Source organism: Carassius auratus, unplaced genomic scaffold, assembly GCF_003368295.1.
Source record: "Carassius auratus strain Wakin unplaced genomic scaffold, ASM336829v1 scaf_tig00029870, whole genome shotgun sequence".
Classification (NCBI taxonomy): domain Eukaryota; kingdom Metazoa; phylum Chordata; class Actinopteri; order Cypriniformes; family Cyprinidae; genus Carassius; species Carassius auratus.
Window position 1 is genome coordinate 39,136 of NW_020525806.1, and position 24,496 is coordinate 63,631.

The 24,496-nt window shown below is 31.9% G+C and overlaps 3 protein-coding genes across 4 annotated transcripts; all 3 read left to right on the forward strand.

Moving 5' to 3' along the window:
- Positions 1-889: 889 nt before the first annotated feature.
- On the forward strand, positions 890-6,635 carry LOC113079928 (uncharacterized). Of its 2 annotated transcripts, XM_026252160.1 has the most exons (7): positions 890-939; positions 2,576-2,620; positions 3,792-3,970; positions 4,512-4,666; positions 5,057-5,274; positions 5,479-5,678; positions 6,197-6,635. In XM_026252160.1, exons 2-7 carry the CDS (start codon positions 2,605-2,607, stop codon positions 6,380-6,382), a joined length of 954 nt encoding a protein of 317 aa, XP_026107945.1. In that variant the 5' UTR covers positions 890-939; positions 2,576-2,604; the 3' UTR covers positions 6,383-6,635. The 2 variants fall into 2 exon arrangements, with proteins under 2 accessions (XP_026107945.1, XP_026107946.1); XM_026252161.1 differs by lacking the exon at positions 890-939 and having other exon boundaries at positions 1,844-2,620.
- An 881-nt stretch (positions 6,636-7,516) lies between these two features.
- On the forward strand, positions 7,517-17,460 carry LOC113079923 (GTP-binding protein Rheb). The gene is made up of 8 exons (XM_026252152.1): positions 7,517-7,804; positions 12,102-12,173; positions 12,691-12,758; positions 13,277-13,359; positions 13,670-13,726; positions 14,256-14,303; positions 15,607-15,688; positions 16,809-17,460. The coding sequence occupies exons 1-8, from the start codon at positions 7,753-7,755 to the stop codon at positions 16,899-16,901; spliced, it is 555 nt and encodes a 184-aa protein (XP_026107937.1). The 5' UTR covers positions 7,517-7,752; the 3' UTR covers positions 16,902-17,460.
- A 2,124-nt stretch (positions 17,461-19,584) lies between these two features.
- On the forward strand, positions 19,585-24,043 carry LOC113079924 (gamma-crystallin N-B). The gene is made up of 4 exons (XM_026252153.1): positions 19,585-19,742; positions 21,012-21,260; positions 22,536-22,681; positions 23,835-24,043. Exons 1-4 carry the CDS (start codon positions 19,722-19,724, stop codon positions 23,968-23,970), a joined length of 552 nt encoding a protein of 183 aa, XP_026107938.1. The 5' UTR covers positions 19,585-19,721; the 3' UTR covers positions 23,971-24,043.
- The last annotated feature ends 453 nt before the right edge of the window (positions 24,044-24,496 follow it).

Sequence of the window (24,496 nt, forward strand, 5' to 3'; positions counted from 1 at the left end):
ATGTCAACACTAGTTGAGGCTTTATTTTTCGTTAATTTAGCCACTGTATTGAATAAATACCTGGGGTTATGTTTGTTTTCTTCTAAAAGAGAAGAAAAGTAATCAGATCTAGCAGTTTTTAATGCTTTTCTGTAGGATAGGTTACTTTCCCGCCAAGCAATACGAAATACCTCTAGTTTTGTTTTCCTCCAGCTGCGCTCCATTTTTCGGGCTGCTCTCTTTAGGGTGCGAGTATGCTCATTATACCATGGTGTCAAACTGTTTTCCTTAACCTTCCTTAAGCGTAAAGGAGCAACTTTATTTAACGTGCTAGAAAAGAGAGTCCATAGTTTCTGTTACATCATCAAGTTGTTCTGAGGTTTTGGATATGCTAAGGAATTCGGATACATCAGGAAGATAACTTAAAAAGCTGTCTTTTGTGGTAGAAGTGATGGTTCTTCGATACTTGTAACAAGAAGTAGAATTTACAATTTTGGCTATATGAAGTTTGCACAGAACTAAATAATGATCTGAGATATCATCACTTGGCTGAATAATTTCAACACTATCAACATCAATTCCATGTGACAGTATTAAATCTGGAGTATGATTTCGACAATGTAAACAGTCCTCTTGGTTTCCTCGAACTTGTAGCGCAGTCACAAAAATGAAACGAAACTCAGTGTAGACATTTCCGCAGTGTTTTTTTTTTTGTTTTTTTTTTTTTGGTTTTGTTAATATATGTTAATAATAAAGATTATGCACTACAAAAAAAATTAAGAAGTGTGCCTAAAGCAACTGAAGAAAGGAGAGGCTACTTTGGAGAAGTTGAAGCTCATACTGCATGTAATTTAAAAAGATTTGTTTCAGGTGATACATTGTGAAACTTACCCACACCACGTGATTTAAAAAGGATGCATGCAGAAGACGGAGGAAACTGAAACACATCACGTCGAGCAAGTAAGTCGAGCAACATTTCCTTTCAGGATATTATATAAATGTTCAAGACACGATTTTGTGACAGATATTTATAACAGTAAATACATCTCAGTCCCTAATGATCTGGTTTGATATCACGTTTAGTATATCACAGAGATTTCTGCATTTACATCTGCAAGAGGTATTTTTTTCAGAGTTTTTGCTGATCTGCAATACGTTTATAGATCAGATGTCAAATAAATGTTTATTAGATGTCTTTAAGATGTTTATAATTTACAATGTATATAAAACTGAGATCTTAAAGATGTCTGTCAGATGTTTGTAAACAGCATGTGCTTTACAGATCAGGTTATTACTGTTTGAAAATTATTGTGTTTGTACTTATTTTAGCCTAACAGGTGTTCCTGATATCTGAGTAGCAAAAAAGCTTCCCATGTGTTCCCTTTCTAACAAAATTTTTATGTTTGACTGGAATCATAATGTAAAATCTAATATTTATCTAACCTAAAATATCAAAACCATGACAAAAAGTAGTCTTTTAGAACGTCTTTATATATATCTAAATGTAAAACCTAATAAAATGAAGAAATTATGTCTAAAAAAAAAATGGGAATCCAAAAAAAGCCTCTCTATAAATGTAAATAGGCAGCTATACAGAAGGGTTACACAATAACATTTTTAATTTTTTAATGCTCCCAGATGGCACAATTCTCACTTACAGTTGTTTGTTTTTATTTTAAATGCTTTCACTCTATATTAATGTGAAATATTGCATTTATTGAAAAATAATGAATAAATAATTAAATAAATAAAATATATTAATTATATTGGGAGATAAAAGGTTATTAAAATTTTATAAATATTACATAGTATCATACAATCCCCTCAAAATTCTAAATAATAATTGGAAAATATAATTGAACAAAAATGTATTACATTGATTTTCCTGAAAAAAAAAAGAGGGAAGTTACATTTCAATCCTTTGGTCACTTTTGAACACGAAGGAGCCAAGTGTGACTCCTAAACGAAGATGCCTAGAAAGTAAATGATGTATTTATACACACATCAAGGGAATTTATTTGCTTTAGTTTTTCGAGTTGTGTCACAATAAAGACTATAGAATATGTCTCAAAAGGACTTTGGTCTCAAAGAGGGGTGTATATTTTGAATATTTAAAATATTAACTTTTCTTTTTTTCCTTTTTAGGTCTGAGGACAATACGGTCTCATTGAACATGAATATTTTTTAATCCATTAACTAACATGAACTTACAATGAACAATATATTTTTACAGCATACATTAACTTTTATTAATGCTAGTTCATGTTCAATGAAAATGCATCAATAAAAATGTCCATGTTCATTTTAGTTTACAGTAAACTATCAGTAAACTAAAAAAACTTATTAGTAAATGCATAGATTGACTGAAAATGTTGAATTAAAAATTTGAAAACTTTGGTGTAAATATCTTTTTTACTCATAAATTGCTAGTAAAATGTGCTCCAGTCTTTATTTTTTACATTTTTTCATTAACAAATTTGAAAGATTTTCACAGTATAAGAATTATTTGTGGATCACATTGAATGTAGTTAACAAATGAAACCGTATTGTACAGAGTTACCTCTAATTGTTGGTTGATTATGTTTTTCTGTTGTAGTTTCACAGACTTACACTCTGTAGAAAACCATGGCCCACAGCAATGGTGAGAAACACTTTAAACTCATCAATTCAGCCTAAAATAACAGTTCTGTGTCTTTCCATTTCATGTGATACACACAGGAGGAGAAAAAGAGCTTAAAGAAAAAGCCTTGATCCTTTTTGGAGCAAAAGCATCTGCTAAATGACTTTAAAATTTTAACATAATGTAAATGTAAATAACAAAACTAAATTGACATTTTAAAACAAGCCCCAAATGAAATACATACGTAACACAAATAAAAGAAATCTCTTCATATAAACAAACAAAGGCTTTGTCTGTGCAACCACTGCATTTTAATCATGATCCAAACAAAGATGCAGCATGCAGTACATGCACCATAAACAGTTTTTAATCTAAATTAAATTGCATAATTTCGAAATTTGAAGCAAAAACAGAATGGTTTGACTTCCAGTTTGGTGAAACAAAAAATATCTTCATGAAACCGAAACGAGACGCAGATTCACTCTCTGCCAGCAGGTGGCGCTTAAAGCCTTTCCTTGTTTACCGCTGTAAACAAATCAGCACTGCACTTATCAACTTTAATATGCATTATACAGAGGCAAGATAAAAAGAAAAATACCATCTAAACTTTTCTTAAGAGAGTAAGCTCCCCTCAGATATGCATTCATATAAATTCCTAGCCCTAAATGAATCGCAATTTATAGATATTTTATAATATATACAGACATCCAGTACCATTCAATATTCAGTGCAATATTCTTTCAGTAGGCCTATACAATATAATCACCTTTTTTTTACAAATTTTGCTCACTCAATACAATGTACTTTTTTCGGTAATGTTCTGGATGCTGTGTTCTCCACTTTTCTTTGCAGTGTCTAATGAATGCACTGTAGTGTTTATTTTGTTATTTAGTCAGAGTTTTTCGTGAATTTAGTTTGAGTATTTGGATTTGTGTTTAAGGTTTTGAGAAAAAAACTAGGTGATGGTTTAAGAAATGTGTTTTAGCAGTTCAGAAAAACTGTAAGATATTTAAATATATGGGAATGCTGAGAGGCACTCACAAACTCACAACTGAAACATTGTAGCTACTGTAAAAGAAGCTTTTTTGTGAAAACTACAATTCAAGATATTTTAGATTAGTTTCTGACCCAGTTCACCCACGATTCAAGCCTGAAGATAGTTATAAACCGTCACTAACGCTTGGTTTCTCAGATTCACCATGGACTTTAGAGTTCCCTCAGGATCTTCTCCAGTCTGCGGAGCGAACGCTTCTTCTCTATCATCTGTGTTTCCTGCGTCTGGGTAAATTCCCAAAGCTGGAGAGTCTGATCAGAGGACAAGCTGTTGAAACACACCGGCTGCTCAGATGCTCTGAGGCTGTTATTATAAAGGTGATCATTACCAGCCATCTCAATCAGTCGTGTCCAGCTTATAAAAATGCTCTCTTGAATGATTTCAATCTAACATCATTTTCCAAACCTGTATATTATTATTTGTGAAGAATCTTTATGAGGCCGTTTTCCATAAAATGACGTACAATTTATAGTGACCTATGGTTTCCACAGGTCATTAAAAATATTACGATGTCTTTCATTTCCCTCCATAGGCCTAGGGCTGCACAATTAATTTAAATAAAACTGAAATCATCGTATGTTTCCATGAGTACACCTCTCTTTCAGATGAAATGATGTGCAGCTGAATGATTTCAGATCTTCACCTTGCAAAGGCTGCCTAATTAATGTCATTAACATATAATAGAGCACCAGTCAACGTCCAAATCCTGGTTTTTTTACACATGCACCGATGATCCAAGAGTCCAGCAGTGTACATATTTACAAGTTCTCAGTCCGACCCAATATATACAAATATAAATACCAAAGAAAACCAAAGTACCAAAATAACCCAAAAATAAACAATGCCGTTTTCTCATAGTGTGTCGGCACGAGTTCCAACCTGGACTCCTCTCTGTTTCCAATACTGAAGAAAGTCGTTGAAAAGAACAAACACCTTTTGGTTTTGTCATACATGGGGAAAATCAGAACATGGATTGATGACATCATTAAACCTGTGGATTCCGTGGTGAAGAGGTGAAAACATGATCATGGAGACTATTTCACTAGTTTACAAAAAAAAAAAAAAAGAAAGAAGAATCATGTTGTTGTTGTTATTTAATCTCTAAACATCCTTATAGCAAGATGCAATTCACTGATGAGCATAACTGCACAGAATTAGGTTTTTAATTGTTTTCAGAACATACATGTTAGCAAATACACATTTGACATGTTTTAATTGTAAGCATAACATAACTGAGTTTTACACTCAGTTTTAACACTTACAAAGTAATTTGGGATAAAAAAAATCACAAAATATCAGCAATTACCCACATTGATGCATACTGTACAGTATATAACACATGTGTACAGCTCTGACTATCAGTCCATTCACTGTGTTCATTTATCTGAATGCACCGTATTCAGGTATGAACAACACATCCAAAGTGTGGCAATGTGTGCCATTGATGTGATTCAAGTACAGAAAATAAAAGAAGAAAAACTAGGTACTTTAAAGATAAAGAGTTTGGAGGAAGAAATAGCCCAGCTTGAAGAGAGGATGAGAACACATAAAAATAATTGGATGACCGAAATCCAACTGACTGAACTTCAGAAGGAGTTGGGCCGTTACAGAATGAAGCAGGGTGAGAGACTTTCTCCTGAACTCTTTCATGATCTACTAAGATGTAATTTAGAAAACACTTCTAGTCATGTCATCTATTCTGTTTTAGTTTGTGTTGATGTTTCTGTGTCCCAGCATGAATGTGAAAATGCTACACATCAAGCTTTATATATTTCCACCAAATCAAGTGTAAACGGTCTAATCTCAAAACCATCTGTTTGTCCAGGAGTGATTTTCTACCTGAAGGAGGTTCAGAAGTTCCTTTCTCAAATCAAGCAGATTCTGGTTCAGCTTCAGAAGTTCTGGGAGAGAGTGCTATCTCTGCTGGACACACTGAAAGACAAGACCCTTGTTGTGGACAATCTCACTGAAGACCTGGATGACCTGAAGGAGGAGTTTCTGACCTCCATTGAAGCAGCAAGAGAGGTAACATTACACCTTTGATCAGTATTCACATTTAAAGAAACTTTGATGGGAATAACTGTCTATTCTTTATGTTATAATAAATAAATAATAGCTTATTAAAATATAAAAATTCCAAATTGTGGTTATTTCATCATGCTTTTTAAGGTCGGACGAAGACCTGTATTTCTGAAATCTTCTCTAAACACAAAATAAAAGTCCTGCTTGATTCAAAAAATATTTTTTTTTCTTTTGTTTAATGTTCAGTATTAGTGACCATTTGGTATGCTCAATTATTGTTAATTAATATGGAATAAAATAATTAAATATGTTAAACAGAATAAATAATGAGTTGTACTATCATATTATCAATCTATTATCCATATTATCATTTGCTCATTCATTTTTATTCCCCATAATAGTGAACAATGTTGCTTTCACTATGTATAGGGAACAGTGAATGAGTGAGCAGGTGTGTGATTTAATGAGTGTGTTCTGACAAGATGTTTAGTGATTAATCTTCAGTGGTTTTGATTTTTCAGGACTGGAACAACTTTGGTGGATCCTGTCGAAGTGCACAAGGTGTTTTCAGCATTCAGTCTGAAGATACGTATAAGTTTCTGGAGATCAATACGTCTTCACTCTCAGAGGATGAACGGAGGATGCTGTACGAGTCTGTCATGGAGAAGCTGAATCAGATCAGCCCGCAGAATTCATCCACAGAGTGAAACACAGAGATCTGACGCTTCCTCTCACACATGGAAATTATTCTTATAATGCATGCACATATTAATGCACACAGCTTCTCTTGTCATTTTTGTAATGCATCTCTCTTATCCAAGTTCATTTACAATACTATTTTTTCTATTTCTGAATTGTGCTGTATCTCTTGTTAGATTGCTTTGCATTTCATTATGGTGTATCATATAATCATGTAATCTGGTCACATGACTAATGTCACACAATAAAAATATATTACTGTACTAATTACTAATGCATTACATCTGTTACTTCTGCGAAAACATTTATTTTATTTATTTAGAATTTGTTATTATTAACCAGCATACTGAAAGCATTTCATAACAACGTATTAAATTGGGAAATGATTTGGAGATGTCAAGGAATAAAAATAAAGGATAAAGAAAAATACAAAAAAAAAAAAAAAAAAGATACAGAACCGTAATGGAGGGCGAAACATGCAAAAACGATAAATAAATAAATACGCAAGTAAATAAGTTAATGTGTGTATAAATACACCAGTTCTTGTTTAAAGTATATGCAATCAGTAAGATAAGTAATAATACTAGAAAGTAGAAAAGATCAAGACGAGCGCAAGAAACGATGATTATCAGTTAATAAGTTACTGATGGTTTTTGAAAATGAAAAAGTAAATGTAAAGGTTGTGTTGTAGGTTTGTCTGTCCAGAAGAGGGCAGCAGAGACCGACATTTAGGCTTTTTTCATGCACATCAAGAACCAGAGGAAAAAAAAATATTTAAAATAAGACAAAATGCAGAAACACCTCTTAATTTCTTAATAAATTGTCGATTTTTCATGTTAGACATAGTCACTCAACGTGAAAATAAATAATTTTTTTTTTTCATTAAATTGTGAACTTATGTTTAAATAAAACTAATACGTTTCTTTGAAATCTGAGTTGATGATCCATCATCATATAATGTCTTTTGAAAGACACTTTTCAAGTCCAATAATTGTAAACTAATGCGGAGTCTCAAGATTGACAACCAGATTCATCCAATCACATGCGCACTTCTAAAATCGTCGAGTCCCTCTCAGCCAATGGTTGTGCAATTAACAGTGACGCGTCCCGCCTTCAGGCCGAGCTCAGCCAATCCGGCGCGCTCATTCTTGAATAGTTAACAGAGGCTTGCGGTGGGCAGTGACGCAGAGTCTGAGACTTTCCTCGTAATTTATCAACAATATTCGCATCTTTCAGCGGAACGGATTTAATACTTTTCTCCACTTCAATCTTCACGACATTGAAACGCAATAAAGGATCAAATCCATGTGATTTCGTTTGTTCCAAACCAGACGAGCCTTTTACATGTGGATATTGATGTGATAGGGAATAAATAAAGATGCCTCAGCCGAAATCGCGAAAGATCGCCGTCCTGGGCTACAGATCCGTCGGTGAGTGTCGTTGGCTTCATCATCTGATATTTCCCCGCATGCATGAGATTCGTGAATGTCATCCCATGCGCGCGCTGCATCCTCGTTTGCGCATGCATTTGAGCACGAGCTGAAGTATGCATGCTTTGTGACACATACGATCATAAAACACACCCTGCATCCTCGTGCATATTCCCAAACTTGTCTTTAGGATGTGAATGCTGTTCTGCATATGCACGCAGTCCAGTGTCACAGTGCTGATTCTGCATGTATGCATGCATTATGTTTCATGCATTTTCATTCTGTCTGTTCATATCTTGTATACACATGTCAGCATCTCTCAGAGGTCTGTGTTCATTTAGAGGAGCTTTGTCTTATTTGTATGAGGCTTTCAATCTTTTAAATGCCACAAGGCCCCAAATATGAGCATGTGAGGAACCTCACCTTATATACTGTATATTCTAATGTATAAAGATACTATCTATTTAATATGTAGGGCATATTATACCAGCATAATATTATATTAAGATAAATTATTGTTTGTGTTTATTCTATTTTGTTAAGCTTATCTACATACTATAAATGCTACAGTGGTTGATGCATTTTATAAATAGATTTTTTTTTATGTCTAAATAATATATTTAACCGATATATCGGCTGATGTTTGACCGATATTTTGAGATTATCGGCATCCGCCAACAACCTGCTAACTTATTTCATTTTCAATTAACAGTCAATATTAATAAATAATGCTTACATATACAAATACGTATGTGTGTGTGTATGTGTGTATATATATATACATATCTATAACATATATTCAGTATAAATCAGCGTTATATCTATTCTAAATTGTTGTATTGGCAATCTAAAAAAAAGAAAAAAAAGTTGAGTCGAAAACCAACTAATATTGATAATAAATTCTTGGATAAGACACAGATCTGATCTAAAAATGTGTATGTGTTCTGTATAGATATTTAATGTTTTCACTGCACATATTAGAGGAATAATTCATCCAAAAAATAGAAATATAGTTATTAACTAACCCTCATGTCTGCTCTCAGATCTCATCTGTATGGTGTTCAGATGAACTAAAGAGAGGTTTGGTGTTTTGTTATGCTCTCGAGTGTAAATCTGAACTGAATGCGAAATGGAGAATCGGGTTTGAGAGCTAGAATGAGTCTAGAATGAGTTCAGGAGACTTACATGTCCATTTTCATGTTTCATGGTGATTTAGGGCTAAAATGTAAGAATCTGATCATTCCTATCAGCCCATTAGAGCTGGATCCTGATCTTCCGGATGGTATTTGTCATTTAGAGCAGATTTCTTCTCTCTGTAGTAAAGCTTTACACAGAAAACATGTTTGCTGATGTGCGTGACGCTTGAGAGAACATGCCATCATCACATCAGGACACACATGAGTGGAGATCAGTCTTTGGGGAACACTGGGTTCACACAATCACGACCAAACATTTAGCATGGATTATTCTTAAGCACGCCACTCAGATTCAAGTCACAGTGAGATCCAGTAGGTTTGTTCACTGTAGTGTATGTATATTAATAAATAAATAAATCCACCATTTTTTTTTTCTTTTTTAGCAGAATAAAATGAAAGTTGCATGTAGTTGAAAGCAGAAACATAAAGAAGGGTTTGTTATAAAATTTGGGTAATTGAGCAATTGACCACATTTTTCTATATTTCAGCTAAACCAATTTTTCAACTTTGGTCAGAGAAGCGATAATTTAATGCCACTTTTTCAGTAAATGGCTTTGGCACTTATGTATTTTATTAAATCAATGTATTTTTTTTTTCTTTATGTTGCGGACAACGTTTTTTTCAGTCTCCAAAATTTAGGTGCATCAGGTTTATTATATTCAACTCAAATAAAAATTTTAAAAGCATTAAAAATGTTTCTTAAATGTTAACAGAAATTAAATAAAAACTTGACATACTACAATAACTAAAACACAAGAAAAATTAATAAAAACTATATAGACGCATATAAAACAAAACCTGTACATAAAATTAATAAAACATTAGCTAAAAGTAAAACACTAAAATTTAACTATTTTTGAAATATTAATAAAAACTAAGTTTGATTCGTTTTTTTCAAATTGTATTTCATATTTCAATTTGTTATATTTAGTGTTTTGTTAGATGTTCATACTACAAACAATTAAACCTTTTATTTTGTCAAATTTACCAAAACATGTCTTATGTACAATCTGACCTGTATTGAACATATTTAGTTAATGCATGCATTAAAATAAGTGTTTGATTTAATAAAGCTGTTAACTCTTATAAGGTCTTTTCAAAACGGCAGATGCATGTGAACTTTAACAGCAGAGATAGCATGATGTATGTTCAGACCTCTGAGTTTCTAATGATGGACTCTGCCTTCTGTGGAGTCTCAAACAGTCCAAATACTCCGATTTCCAAAAGCAAAGGAAATGATGGAAATGTACAGTATTTGTGCTGGTTTCAGACGAGGAGGATCTCTCTGTGTCCACTCCAGCGGTCACTTCCTCCCACATCTGGGCTTTGTTTGCGGGGTCACCCGGGGCCGATGGGAACTATATGTTCCTGATGCGTTTGCTCCTGTTTCACGCTCTATTTATAGAAGCTGATGAGGAAGGATGCTTGAAATCCGATGCGCTTCCATTAAAACGGAGAGAAGGCAGTGCTTCTGCTGCTCTCTAATGGCTTTACGATCGAGAAACGCTTGTAATGAACGACTCATATGTGATTTACAGTAGCAATGCCTTTTAAAGACTCTTATATTCCTGGTCTGATTATGAAGGATTCGTTAGTGAATGGAAAACAACATCACTACTTTATCTCTTAAATGGTTTTCTTTTTCGGTTGACATCAGCATTTGCTCACTTTATAAAGCTTTCATCCTCTTTCCATCTTTCAGGGATATTATTATAAATCCAATCATAAATATTAGGTTTTGCCGATTTATCGGTACCGATAACTGATTACTAGAGCGGTCAGTTATCGGTAAAATCCATACCGATAGTTTACTCCTCATGGAGATTAAAAAACATCTTGTTAGTATTTATATGAAATGGTAACATTTTACAATAAGAGGCCATTTGTAATGTAAACTAAAGTCATGAAATGCTGCCATCTTTGTTAGTTTCAAAAGTTGCTTATACATTATTACAATTTTACATCTTTTAACAGTAGTTTATGGACTATGAAATTAATGAAGGATCAAGGTACAATTAGACATATATATTAATGTTTAATATTAATATTTTTTATTTAAAAAGTACAGTACATTTTTGACATAAAATAGTTAGATTTATTATTAATTTGTAATAATTTTAAACTATTTGCATACTTAATTTAATAAAAATGCATTTAATGTGATAGTTGGTAAACTCATTAATGAATAAAAAACAAATGTAGATCAAGCATCACTTTGGAATCTGATTCGAACTCCAAGAATCGAGTCAGATTGTGATTGTTTAATCTGTATTTGCTCTGTAATAACATATGAAGCTGATACAGCTATTATAAATACCGTAAATGGAGAAATCATTGCTGTAGCCCCGCCTTTCGTTTTTACAGAGCCAATAAGCTTTTTTGTCAGTTGGTTAGATTTGAATGTGAGTGTTTATTTTTGAATGTATCATTTGAGCTCTGAGACAAGAGTTGCTACAATTGTTACATTTTATTCCTGATTCAAATGTAGCTGACAAAATTTAAATATTTAGAAGGTTGGACTTTAAAAAAGCCATTTCAGAAGTGTCTAGACATGAATAAAAAGTACTTTGATAATGCCTTGCCTGATTTTCACTAGTTTCATCTAGTTTACGCATGATTTAGTTTTTGCTGTTTTTTTGTCTGTTCTCATTGAAGAATCGTGTTTGGAATCGTTTGATCAAATGTGTGTCTGCTCTTCCGTTCGGAGCGTCCCGAAGCTCCGGGGGTTTTCCCTGTGAATGAGAGATCACATTTACAAACACTGGATGTGGAGAGGAACTGGCCGTTGTTATAGCAACAGGCTGCAGGGCAAATCTGCCCACACACTCGTTTCTGTGTGTGAGTGTGTGTGTGTGTGTGTGTGTGTGTGTGTCCTGCGTTACTACCACTATGGCAGCTTCATCCCAAACGCTCTTCTGAATGGAGATGTGTTTCATCAGCAGGCATTCACACGCTTCACTAAATTCAGTGCAGGGGTGAAAATAAGAAAAATAATACTTTGCAATAAAAAAAATAAGCTTTTATGTGGCAGTTTCTTGATAAATTATGCCATTCGCATGATATATGTATATATGTGATGATGGTGTGTTTCTGTGTTTCAGGGAAATCCTCCTTGACAATACAGTTTGTGGAAGGCCAGTTTGTCGACTCCTACGACCCCACGATCGAAAACAGTCAGTGAATCAGATCACATCCTACTGTAAAATGAATCATAATCATAATAATGCAGGGTTGAGAGCTGACACTCGATCTGTGATCAAATGAATACAGATAACATGCATTTCTATTGTACTTATGACTAGTCTGCTCAGATTTGTAGACATTATGAATCAGTTCGGTGATTGTGATTCACTGAATCATTTGGTGACTCACTGAACTGTGAGTCATTCGGTCGTATCTGATTCAATTTGTGTAACATTTCAGATAGTTGTTCATTTATAACTTGAAGTTGAATACAGCTGAATATTAATCTGAAATGTTTCTCGAGCAGTAAATCATCATATTATTCTGATTTCTGAAGATCATGTGACACTGAAGACTGGAGGAATGATGCTGAAAATACAGCGGAGCATCACAGAAATAAATTACACTTTAACACAGATTCATACAGAAAACAGATGATTTACACTAGAATAATATTTCACTTTTTTTCAGATTTTTGATTTGATGTATTTTATGTATTTTTTTCAGCATTTACGAAAATGATCACGGTGAACGGTCAGGAGTATCACCTGCAGCTGGTGGACACAGCAGGACAGGTGCGAAACGTTTGACAAAAAATACTTCACAGCAATATCAAACGTTCAGGAGTCTAAAACCAGTGAGAATACATGATTCTGAAGCACATTTTAATGCAGAAGCGAATTAAACCGTGAACTTTTGACACAGCTACAGACAGACGCAGTGTTGTTGTTTTTAAATAATTAAATAATTACAATCATTGTTTTAGTTAATGGAAATAAAGCCGAAATTAAATATGAATATTAGAGCTTTAAGTAAAAAAATTTTTTTAATTTTTTTTAAAAAAGTTTAATTTAATGCACTAAAATTAATGAAACTGAAATAAGAAGAAATGAAAGCTAAATAAAAATATTAAAATAACAACATAATGAAATTATAAAAATGCAAACTAAAAATGAAAAAAAAAAAGAAATATAAATAAATAAATAAATATATATATATATATATATAAATTGTTTATTAATAATACAAAAATGGCAGAATGTTCTTGTGAATTCTTCGAATGTAATTTTGATTCTGAATTCCTCTTTTTCAGGACGAATACTCTATTTTCCCGCAGACGTACTCCATAGATATCAACGGCTACATCCTGGTGTATTCAGTCACGTCGAATAAAAGGTGAGAGATGCTGATGCTTGATCACTTCTCAGGAAATGATCTGTGAAATAAATCTGCTGCTGATGAGTGTCAGAATATGCTTCATGAATAAAACATGGCATCAGATTGAATTCTCATTAGTTTGAGACGTGAAGATCTGAGCTGATCTCACAGAGATATTAAATAAGATCAGGTCTGATGATGTTCTGGACGAATGATGCAATAAGTGATTCTTATCCTCTGATTAATCATCTCTGCCGGGTTTATTCTCATTTTTAAATAACTTAATTAGCTGATAGTTTTCTGATCTGTCTCTCGCTCTTTTTTGCAGTTTTGAAGTAGTAAAAGTTATCCATGAAAAGTTGTTGGATATGGTGGGAAAAGTACAGTAAGTATTTATTTTTTCCTAATTTAGCTCTTGCAAAGGTAAGTTTTTATATAGATAGATATATATACAAAATTATTTAATGTTTATTCTATATTTCTATATTTTTTTAATATATGCTTTTTTTAATCATCTGTGAAAGTAGTTTTTAATGTATGTATATTTTTGTTTAAGCATTTACAATTGCATTTATTTGTATTTGTTTATTTTTATAAAAATATAGCATTTGCAAAATTCTTAGTTCCCCTCGCAAAAAGTAATATTTAAAAAAAATATATTGATATTTTATTAAAAAAAAAAAATCCTTAGAATTGACAGAGATGAGTTTCTCTAATACTGAGACTGTAATTGTTTTGCTAATTCAGGCTAGTTTCATACAGTTCCTCAGTGTGATACATTTCTACAGAAAAGATGATTTAATGATGAGACCAGGAGCAGCCTGATGAATAAATGATGCTTGTGTGTTAAACTGTGAGTCTGTGTGTGTGTTAGAAATGTTCATCAGTAACATCCTAATGTCCTCTTCTCCCAGAGTACCCATAATGCTGGTGGGCAACAAGAAAGACCTTCACATGGAGCGGTACGTGACTCCAGACTGTTCTGCATGAGTTTATCAATGTGTGTACGTATATATATATATATGTGTGTGTGTGTGTGTGTGTGTGTGTGTGTTTGTGTGTGTGTGTGTGAGTGTGTGTGTCTGTTTGTGTATCTGTGTGTGTGTGTGTGTGTGTGTGTGTGTGTTTGTGTGTGTGTGTGAGTGTGTGTGTCTGTTTGTGTATCTGTGTGTGTGTGTGTGTGTGTGTGTGTGAGGCAGTAGAGTTTCCTTCAGAATGAGAACATAACGTGAGCCTTGGGGAGCAGAGGAGTTCAGTTATTCCTGGACTGATGCCTAACGACACACACACACACACACACACACGTTTGTTTTTGTGTAAAGTGTGTTCATCCCATAGGTGTAATGGTTTTTATTCTGTAGAAACTGTATATTCTATGTCCCTTCACCAACCCTACACCTAACCCTAACCCTCACAGGAAACTTTGTGCATTTTTACTTTCTCAAAAAAACTCATTCTGTATGATTTATAAGTGTTTTGAAAAATGGGGACATGGGTTATGTCCTCATAAGTCACCCTCTCCTTGTAATACCTGTGTCATACCCATGTCATCATACAGAGTTGTGTCCTGATATGATACAAAAACAAGAGCACACTCACACACACACACACACACGCACACACACGCACACAGACGCACACACACACACACACACACACACACACACGCACACAGACGCACACACACACACACACACACACAGACGCACACACACACACACACACACACACTCAAAAACAAATTAAAAACCCAATAGTAATATTTAAAAACTGATAATAATGATAAAAGCACACAGAATTTAAATGGAAACTAAAAAATATATATCAAAAATAAAAACATAATATTAATAAAATACTAAATTATTTATAAAAACTATAATCGTTTAAATGATGGTAAAATAACACTAGTTTTTATCTGAAAACTCTTTCATCAAGGTTTTATTTTTAAAACTGAAACTCTTTGAAACTTTTGTGTTAATTGAAATACAAATGAAATTAATTAAACAAAAGTTTGAGTTGCCTTAGAAACTAACTGGGAGAAGAAAAAAATAAGTTGAATGGGAAATAAACCTGAATAGTAATATTTGAAAAAATAAATAAACTAATAAAAATGACAAATGCACGTAACAAAAAATATAATCAAAACTGAGAATAAAAAATGCGGAAGTTATTGCAATGGCTAAGTTCAGTCATGAATGTGTGATTAGTGTTGCTCTGGTCGAGGTCAGATGGAGGTAGATGTGTTGTGTATTTGGTTTCTCTCAGAGTGATCAGCTGTGAAGAGGGCAAAGCTTTGGCAGAATCCTGGAACGCAGCGTTCATGGAGTCCTCAGCCAAAGAGAACCAGGTGATGATGCGTTTCCTGTCCCTCCTCTTCCTCTTCCTCGAGGGTTTTCTGTCCGTCTCTGTTCTTCTCTGAGGAACTCTCTCTCATGATTCTTCTGCGAGACACAAATGAGTCTGACATAAAATGCTGAAATAAAATGTTTATTTTTGATATACATTTTTTTTCAGAACTGGGAAAAATTTTAAACTACATACTTTTGCGTAAAAAATTCTATTAATGATTAATGCATCAATATGGCAATGAAAATCCATGCAAAATTATGATTTGATAATGAATCAGTTAATTTCTTATGCATAATACAAATCCGTGGCCTATTTCCAGTGATAAAGTGTATATAATAATAATAAATAAATAAAATTGTTTTTGCTTTAAAATAATGACGTTTTGCTCAGGAGAATATGTTGACAGAACAAATATTTACACCTTTAATATCTTACATATAATATTTAAATTGTGTTTTAAGGTATTAGATGGCAAGATTCCCTTGATTTCTCATGTTATTTTTATTTATTTATTATTTATTTTATTTTTATTTTTGTTGTTTTAGCTTTTTTTTTTTATATATATATTTATTTTTATAGTTTTTGAACATTTAAATTAGTTTACATTTTTGTATACATTTTAGTACTTTTGGTGTGTTTGTCATTTTTATGACTTGTTGTTTTAACGTTTATGTAGCTTTTTTATTCATTTCTGTTGCAGTTATTTTAGAACAACAAGTAAAAGTAAATAAATATGAGATGCTTCATTTAAAAAAAACAACTTGTAAATTAAAATTTAATTCAATATTTTTTTTATCAAATATATGTAATCATTTACATATATTTACAATATTTTACATTTAATTTACATTAATCTTTTTTCATTTCCAAATTATTATTTGAATATATATATATCAAATATATAAATTAATTAATAATAATAATAATAATTTACATTTTATTTAACTTTATTTTTTAGATGTAATTAGAAATATATAAATATACCAGTATTTTATTCCACCTATTAATTAAAAAAAAAAATATATCTTTTTTTTTCTTTGCATTTATTAATTTTTTTTTAGCTGAAGTGGCATGAATACATCCCGATCATGATGTTTTCTCCGTGTGTGTGTTGGCAGACGGCCGTGGAGGTGTTTAAGAGGATAATCCTGGAGGCGGAGAAGATCGACGGCGGCGCTCCTCAGGGCCGGACACCCTGCTCTATGATGTAGATAACCCCGCCCCCTCCCTGCCCTGACCCCGCCCCTCTCCCACAGTCTGCCCCGCCCACCGGAGAGCAAGCACAGACTTTTCTAGCAAGCATGTTGTGTGTTTGAGGCTGGAGTTTGTGCTTGGCTTGTGTTTCTGCTCTAGTTCTAGAATAAACGGATGTGAACAGGGTTCGAGACAATGTTTGCTAGAAAGGTGTGTGTTTCGAGCTCCTCCTGCAGCACTGGACACTGGGAAACACATCCCTCTACTTGAAGTGGCTAACTGCCTGTTTCCTGCATAGACATGTCCGCTTTTCCTTTTAAACCTGTTTTATACTTCATTTGACTTCACATTTTTTTAGTTGTGTGATATTTTTCTTTTCCGGGTCTGTCCGTGGCGTTCCTGAATAACACACAGCCTTACGTTTGCGTCTCGCTCGTCTCCCCGAACCCTCTGGAGTTTATAAATCATGTTTCTTAAGCGTAATTATGGCCAATGAAGCCGGCAGCATTCATTCAGTAGTGAACGTTGTTGGACTTTTTTGATTGTAATCATTAAACGCAGCAGTTTGTTTCACTATGACTCGAGTCGCTTGCTGTGATTTACAGAAATATGAACTCAAGGCTGTTAATCATTGCACACAAACACTGACAAAAATGAGATAATCTTTCATATTTTAACACTAAGATTTTTGATGCCAAAAAAATAATATGTATATATATTTCTCATGCTCAATTTAAATAACATACAATGTTTACTTTAATACAATGAGATTTTGGTGATATATACATATATAGAATATGCTTAATTTAATGTAATATTCTATAATTCTGTATAATTACAGTGATGGCGTTTTGATGAGATGTTCAACATTTCTAATATTCTTTTAAAAGTAGAGTTCCTTAAATATATGAAGAGTAAACTGAAATAAAAATTAAGAACTTTTATAAAAATATTTGTAATTTTTTTTATTTTTATAAATGACAAAAACCACAATGTTATTAAAACTAGAATATATACAATTTAGAATATTGTTGACAAAAAAAAAAAAATTCAAAGACATTTCTATTTTATTTTGTTTAAGTTGATTTCCCAAATTCAAATTAAAACTGAAACGAAAGTTAATAGAAGCAAATAAGACAAAAAATAAAAAAAAATTATATATACATACATATATATATATATATATATATATAGTAAGTAAATTAAATTCTAAAATTAAAATACAAATGAAAACTATAAAAATAAAAACTAATTTTATATATTACTAAAACTATAATATCATATGAAAAAGTTTTGTCAGATTTGTATTAGGTTTATATAAATGAAAACCTTTAAAGAAATTCAAGTATGAACTGTTTTTGAAATCCATTTAAAATATTCCAGGTATTTTAATCAGGATATTTCAGATTAAACGTGTTTTCTTGTGGATATAGTTTGAATCCATCCTCTCAGTCTTTTATAAAAAACATTGAGCTAACAGAAAACATTTCCTGAGTGACATCATCCAGCAGGAAGTGACATCATTTTGGTGGGAAAACAGCACAGATGTCAGTAAGTCTAAGTCTGATGAATTCTGGGATGTTTGAAGGATTTGTGTGGCTCTAAAAACTTGCATCCTGTTTGATTAAACAAAAAAGGATCAGTTTAATAAATTAAAAATAAAATTAAAATGTGCAGAATGTTTAAAAGAGTCCGTTTCAATCCTTTGATTCATAAACGCTCAAAAGATGAATGTGATTCTCTGAACAAGATTAATATTCTGATACTGATAAAGACCAGACCGGATTATCTGATTAAAAACTAATTACACGTCTAATAATGAATCGTTAAAAATGTGTTCATGACTCTTGAGTGTGAGAAAGAGCAATACATAACTCTCATCGTTTACTGAAAGAACAAGCAGTTTATTCTTCATAAAAGCTCTTTTTTTAGTCTGTATGTATGATTGAGTTCTGGGTTATTATTATTTTAAAATTGAGAAAAACAATGCTTGAGAAATAAAATGCTTAAAAAAACTAAAATTAATAAAAATGATATGTATATTATAATTAATTATATTATAATTAGCACAACAAAATTACTAAAATGTAAAAATGAATGGAAAGTATAAAAATAGACACTAAATTCAAACATTAACTAAAACAAACAAAACATACTTGATTACAACTAATTAGAAAATTAAAATTAATTTTATTTCAGCTACAGCAATTCTCATTTTTATTTAGTTTAAGGTGATTTCCTTAACTAAAACTAATTAAAAATATATAATATAAAAAACTAAAATATATTTTTAACAACTAAGCAAGCTAATAAAAATGACAAAAAACAACTAATTACAACTTAAAAACGAACTAAAATTAAAATACAAATAGAACATATATATATACATAAACTAATAAAATTAAAATAATTTCCTTAATTAAAGCTTAAATAAATAAATAAACTATATAAATATTTGTAAAAAATAAAATTGATAAAAAATAATTCAAACGAAAATTAAAATACAGAATTAAAATCAGTTGGAAATGTTAATAGAGAATATATCTGTGCTCTGAACAGATGTCAGATTTGAGCGTGTGCGTGATAAAACACGAATAATCCTGGTGTGTGAAAGCAGAAGAATGATCTGATGTGCTCTACACAAAGTCGAGCGAAGCAGAATCTTTTGCGTTTAAAGCCCAGCATCAGCAGACGAGGAAAGCTTGGCGTCAGCAGAAGCTAAAGCTCTTCTTTGTGCCGCGGCTCTCGCGAGATCCTGGGGCCCGTATATATTGAGCCGTCCAACTTTCCTCTCACACTTCGGTGCGTGTGCTGAGTTTGGACACTATCCAGGGGAGATGTCGCAGTATTCTGGAAAGGTAAGAGTGTTTGAGAGAGTTTGGGACAGCTTCGTCAAACCCTGACCCTTGACCTTTCAGACCTGTAGACACACGAACACAAACAGACTTATTTTACTCTCACTGAGCTTCATTATATTATTTGTTCATATTTTGAATTAGATTTTATTTTATATATATACGTATATATATATTTTTGTTTTTATTTTAAATGTAGTTTTTTGATGTTGTTTTTTTGCCATTTATATATTTTTTTGCTTTTATTTCTGTGTAAATTTTACTTATTTTTATTTATTAGTTTTAGTTTATTCCTTTTAATTATTTAGTTTCCCATTTAATGTTAGTTTATTGTAATACTTAAATTATAATTTTTTTATATATAATTTTTACATTTTATTATGTTTTTATTTTATTTATTTTAAGGTTTGTATGGTTTCAGTTAACAATAATAGCTCTGGTTTGGAGAAATACTGTCATTGTTTTTATTTTACATTTACAGTTTGACAGTAGTTTTAATTCAACTTGAGTTAAAGTTTAATTTTAGTTAGCTTTTGTCATTTTCTAATACTAAATAATTTTGTAATTTTTATTAGTTATATATATATATATATATATATATATATAATTCATTATTTTTATGTTTGTATTTTATTATTATTATTTTTTGTTATTCTGAAATATAAAAAAAATAGTATTAAAATATATTTCTTTTCAGTTAATGTTTATTTAATTTTAAGTAATATTTTAATGACTTTAGTTTAAGTTAAAGGTAATAACCTTGGCTTGGAGAGTTTCTCTCATTTTTACAGTTCAATATTGTAATTTTAGTTTATATATTTATTTATTTTAAATGTTTCTATATAGTTTTTATTCATTTTTATGCATTATTCATAGTCTATAATATTAGTAATTTTTATTTAAATTTAGTTTGCTTTGCCACTTACTTAAAGTTGTGCCAATTTGTACAGTTTTAATCATTTTTATTTATTTATTATGTATTTATTATTATCTATTTAGTCTTTGTTTACACTGATACTTGAATTTAAATGAAATAAAAAAGAGAAATGTTACCTTTGGTATTTTGTGTAAATATATATTTTTATATTGATGTTGATGTTTATTTATGTTCAAGTAATGTTTGAATGATTTTAACAGTAATAACCTTGGCTTGGAGAGTTTCTTCCGAGTGGATTTTCTGGTTTAGTTTATTGTGCAGATTTCTGATGGCGTGTTCTTCAGAAGAAGCCTGTCTTGGTTTGAGAGTCTGAGCTCTTCTTCTCTGCTCCTCAGATCGTGTTTTACGAGGGCCGCTGCTTCACCGGCCGCCGGCTCGAGGTCTTCGGAGACTGTGATAACTTCCAGGACCGAGGCTTCATGAACCGAGTGAACTCCATCCGTGTGGAGAGCGGCGCCTGGATCTGCTTCGATCATCCGGACTTCAAGGGTCAGCAGTACGTCCTGGAGCGAGGAGAGTACCCCGAGTTTCAGCGCTGGAACTCACACAACGACCACATGGGCTCCTGCAGACCCGTCCGCATGGTGAGAGACACACACACACACAGATCACACACACACAGATCACACACACACACACACATGATCGCATGGGCTCCTGCAGACCCGTCCGCATGGTGAGAGAGAGACACACACACACACACACACACACACAAAATCACATGGGCTCCTGCAGACCCATCCGCACTTTTTTTTGAAGTACAGAAACCAAAATGTAGAACATATTTCAATAATCTTTGTTTTATTTGCAAAAAAATAAAAAAATAAAAATCTAATAAATTGGTGCATTAAAACTTCATACTTTAACACTATGATTTATAAATTATTTTTATTTAAAAAATGTACAATTTTTTTTTTTATGCAATATGCATTTTCTTGCATTATACAACGATAAACGTCGTCACTTGATGACCTCGTTATATTTTATTACCATGGAAAATAATTAGCAGGAATATTTGAGCATCACTGAAGCACTATTGAAGGTTTTGCAAAAAATATACATATTTTAATATTTTCATTTTCATTTCATTTTGATTTTTAGTTTTATTTCTTTAATTTTTTTAAAGAATTTTCATTTTAATTTTAGTTAAGAATTTAGTCTTTTAGTTGTGTTTTCGTCATTTTAGTCGTTTTTTTAAGTCTATGTCTATTGTAAGATTTTTTATTATTTTATTAATTTATTTTTTTAATTATTTTAGTAGGTTAAATTAAACTAGTTTATAAAACATGGGAAACTAGTTATTTTATTATTTTTTTAAATTTTCAGTTATTTTTTTTATTTTTTATTTTAGGTAACTTTTTTATTTTTGTGATGTATTATCTGATTTTTTATATCATTCAATATGCTCTATTGTTGCCTATGCATTTCATTTTAGAAATACAAAAATAATTTGTAGAAATTTTTTTTTTTTTAATTGTCATGAAATTTTGCATTCTCTGAGGCTGAGATTGAGAATGGAAAATTTCATGGCAATTAAAAAAAATATATATATTTCTAAAATGATACAATATGATGATACATATTTAAACAATGTCTCTCTGAGAAAAAGCATCACATTTCTGTCAGGAGACTTCAGATCAGTCATGTAAACCTTTTTGTGTCTAAATGGTTCCGTAAAGAACATCTGAAGAACCTTTCACTTCCACCAAAGCTTCTTTGTGGTGAAAGCAGGTTCTTCAGATAGTAAAAAGCTGAGAAAGAGACGGTTCTCTGTGGATGCTTGTTCTGTGCATCGAGTGCATGCTGCAGAAGTTGCGTGTCTCGCACACTATCAAGGGTCTGGATGTGTTCTCCTGCAGCACGGCGAGCACTACCGCATGCAGCTGTTCGAGGGATGTAACTACACCGGTCAGTGCATGGATCTGTGTGACGACTGTCCCTTCCTCCAGAGCCGAGGCTTCAACACCAACTGTGTGAACTCTGTGCGAGTGTTCGGAGACGGAGCGTGAGTTCACTCTTATTATAGAGTTACTGTTCAGATATATTCACACCCTACCATTACTGTTCAGAGATCAGCACACACAGCTTTGACCGCTGTATTAAAACAGGACAGATTTGACCATTCGCTTAAAAGAGTTTAAAGTGCAGCGTCTGTTCTGTTAGTTATTTTAGTGTTACTTATTTACTGTTATATATATTTTTAATTTAGCTTATTTTTTTAGTTTTCAGTTAATTTAAATTTCAATAAGATTTTATTAGAACTTAATATTTTTACATTTTATTAAAACATTTTTTATTTATTTTTATTTTTATTTAACACTTAATAAACGTATTCCACATTTAGTTTTTGAAGTAATTTTTTTTCATCTAATATTTATTATATTACTTTATTTAAATTTCCAACATTTGTCTTTAGTTTTAGTTTGTTATTTTGGCATTGTTACTGTCATCTCTATTTATCTGTTGTATTATTGTATATTTTATTATTATTTTAGAACTTAAATTTTTATTTCAGTTAGTTGCCAAAGCAATTTTTCAAATTATTGTTGAATTTTTTTTATGTTTGTTTTTCATCTAATATTAATATTTTATTTCAGCTATATTTCCATTTTTATTTTTTAGGCTTTTCCTTTTTTAGATATTTCTATTTAGCTTTATTTTCCATTTTTAGTGCTTTTTTTTTTTTTTTTAGAAGTTTAAATTTTCATTAATACATATTTTATCATTTTATTTTGTTTTTTGTTTCTCTTTTATATTGCTTTTTCCCATTTTTATTAGTATCTTTTTAGACTTCGTATTAAGTCTCGGGTCTATTTGTAGCAATAGCCAAAAATACATTGTATGGGTCAAAATTCTAAATCTTTCAAAAGTATCTTTAAAAGTAAAGATCATGTTCATGAAGATATTTAGTAAATCTCCTACTGTAAATATATAAAAACGTAATGTTTGATTAGTAATATGCATTGCTAAGAACTTCATCTGAACAACTTTAAAGATGATTTTCTCAGTATTTAGGTTTTTTTGCTCCCTCAGATTCCAGATTCTCAGATAGTTGTATCTCAGACAGATATTGACCCATAGAGGATTTATTCGGTTTTCTCAGAAGTGCTCCTTCTCTGTGTTGTCTGAGTCTGATCTGGTCTCTGTCTGGTCTTCAGATGGGTGATGTATGAAGAGCCCAACTTCCGCGGACGCATGTACATCGTGGAGCGAGGTAATTACTGCAGTCATAACGAGTGGCAGGCGCAGAATCCCAACATCCAGTCCATCCGCAGGATCGTCAACTACTTCTAAACCCTCCAGCATCCGTTTCTCTCTCAACATGTAAAATAAACTCAGAATCACAATCAAGATGGTATTTTATCACAAGAGTCTCTGTGTCTGCTCTGGACTTCATCACATCACATTTACTCTTGGGTTCAGTCATTTAAATAAATCAGGAAATACTTTAAATTGATCAAAAGTGACGGTAAAGACATTTCTGGTGTTAGAAAAGATTTCTATTTCAAATAAAAGCTGTTCTTTTGAACTTTGCATTCATCTGTGAATCCTGAAGAATAAAATGCATCACATTTTCCACAAAAATATTGAGCAGCAGAACTGTGTTCAACACTGATAATAATCAGAAATGTTTCTTGAGCAGTAAATCATCATATTATTCTGATTTCTGAAGATCATATGACACTGAAGACTGGAGGAATGATGCTGAAAATACAGCGGAGCATCACAGAAATAAATTACAATTTAACACAGATTCACACAGAAAACAGATGATTTACATTACAATAATATTTCACTATTTTTTTGCTGTATTTTTGAT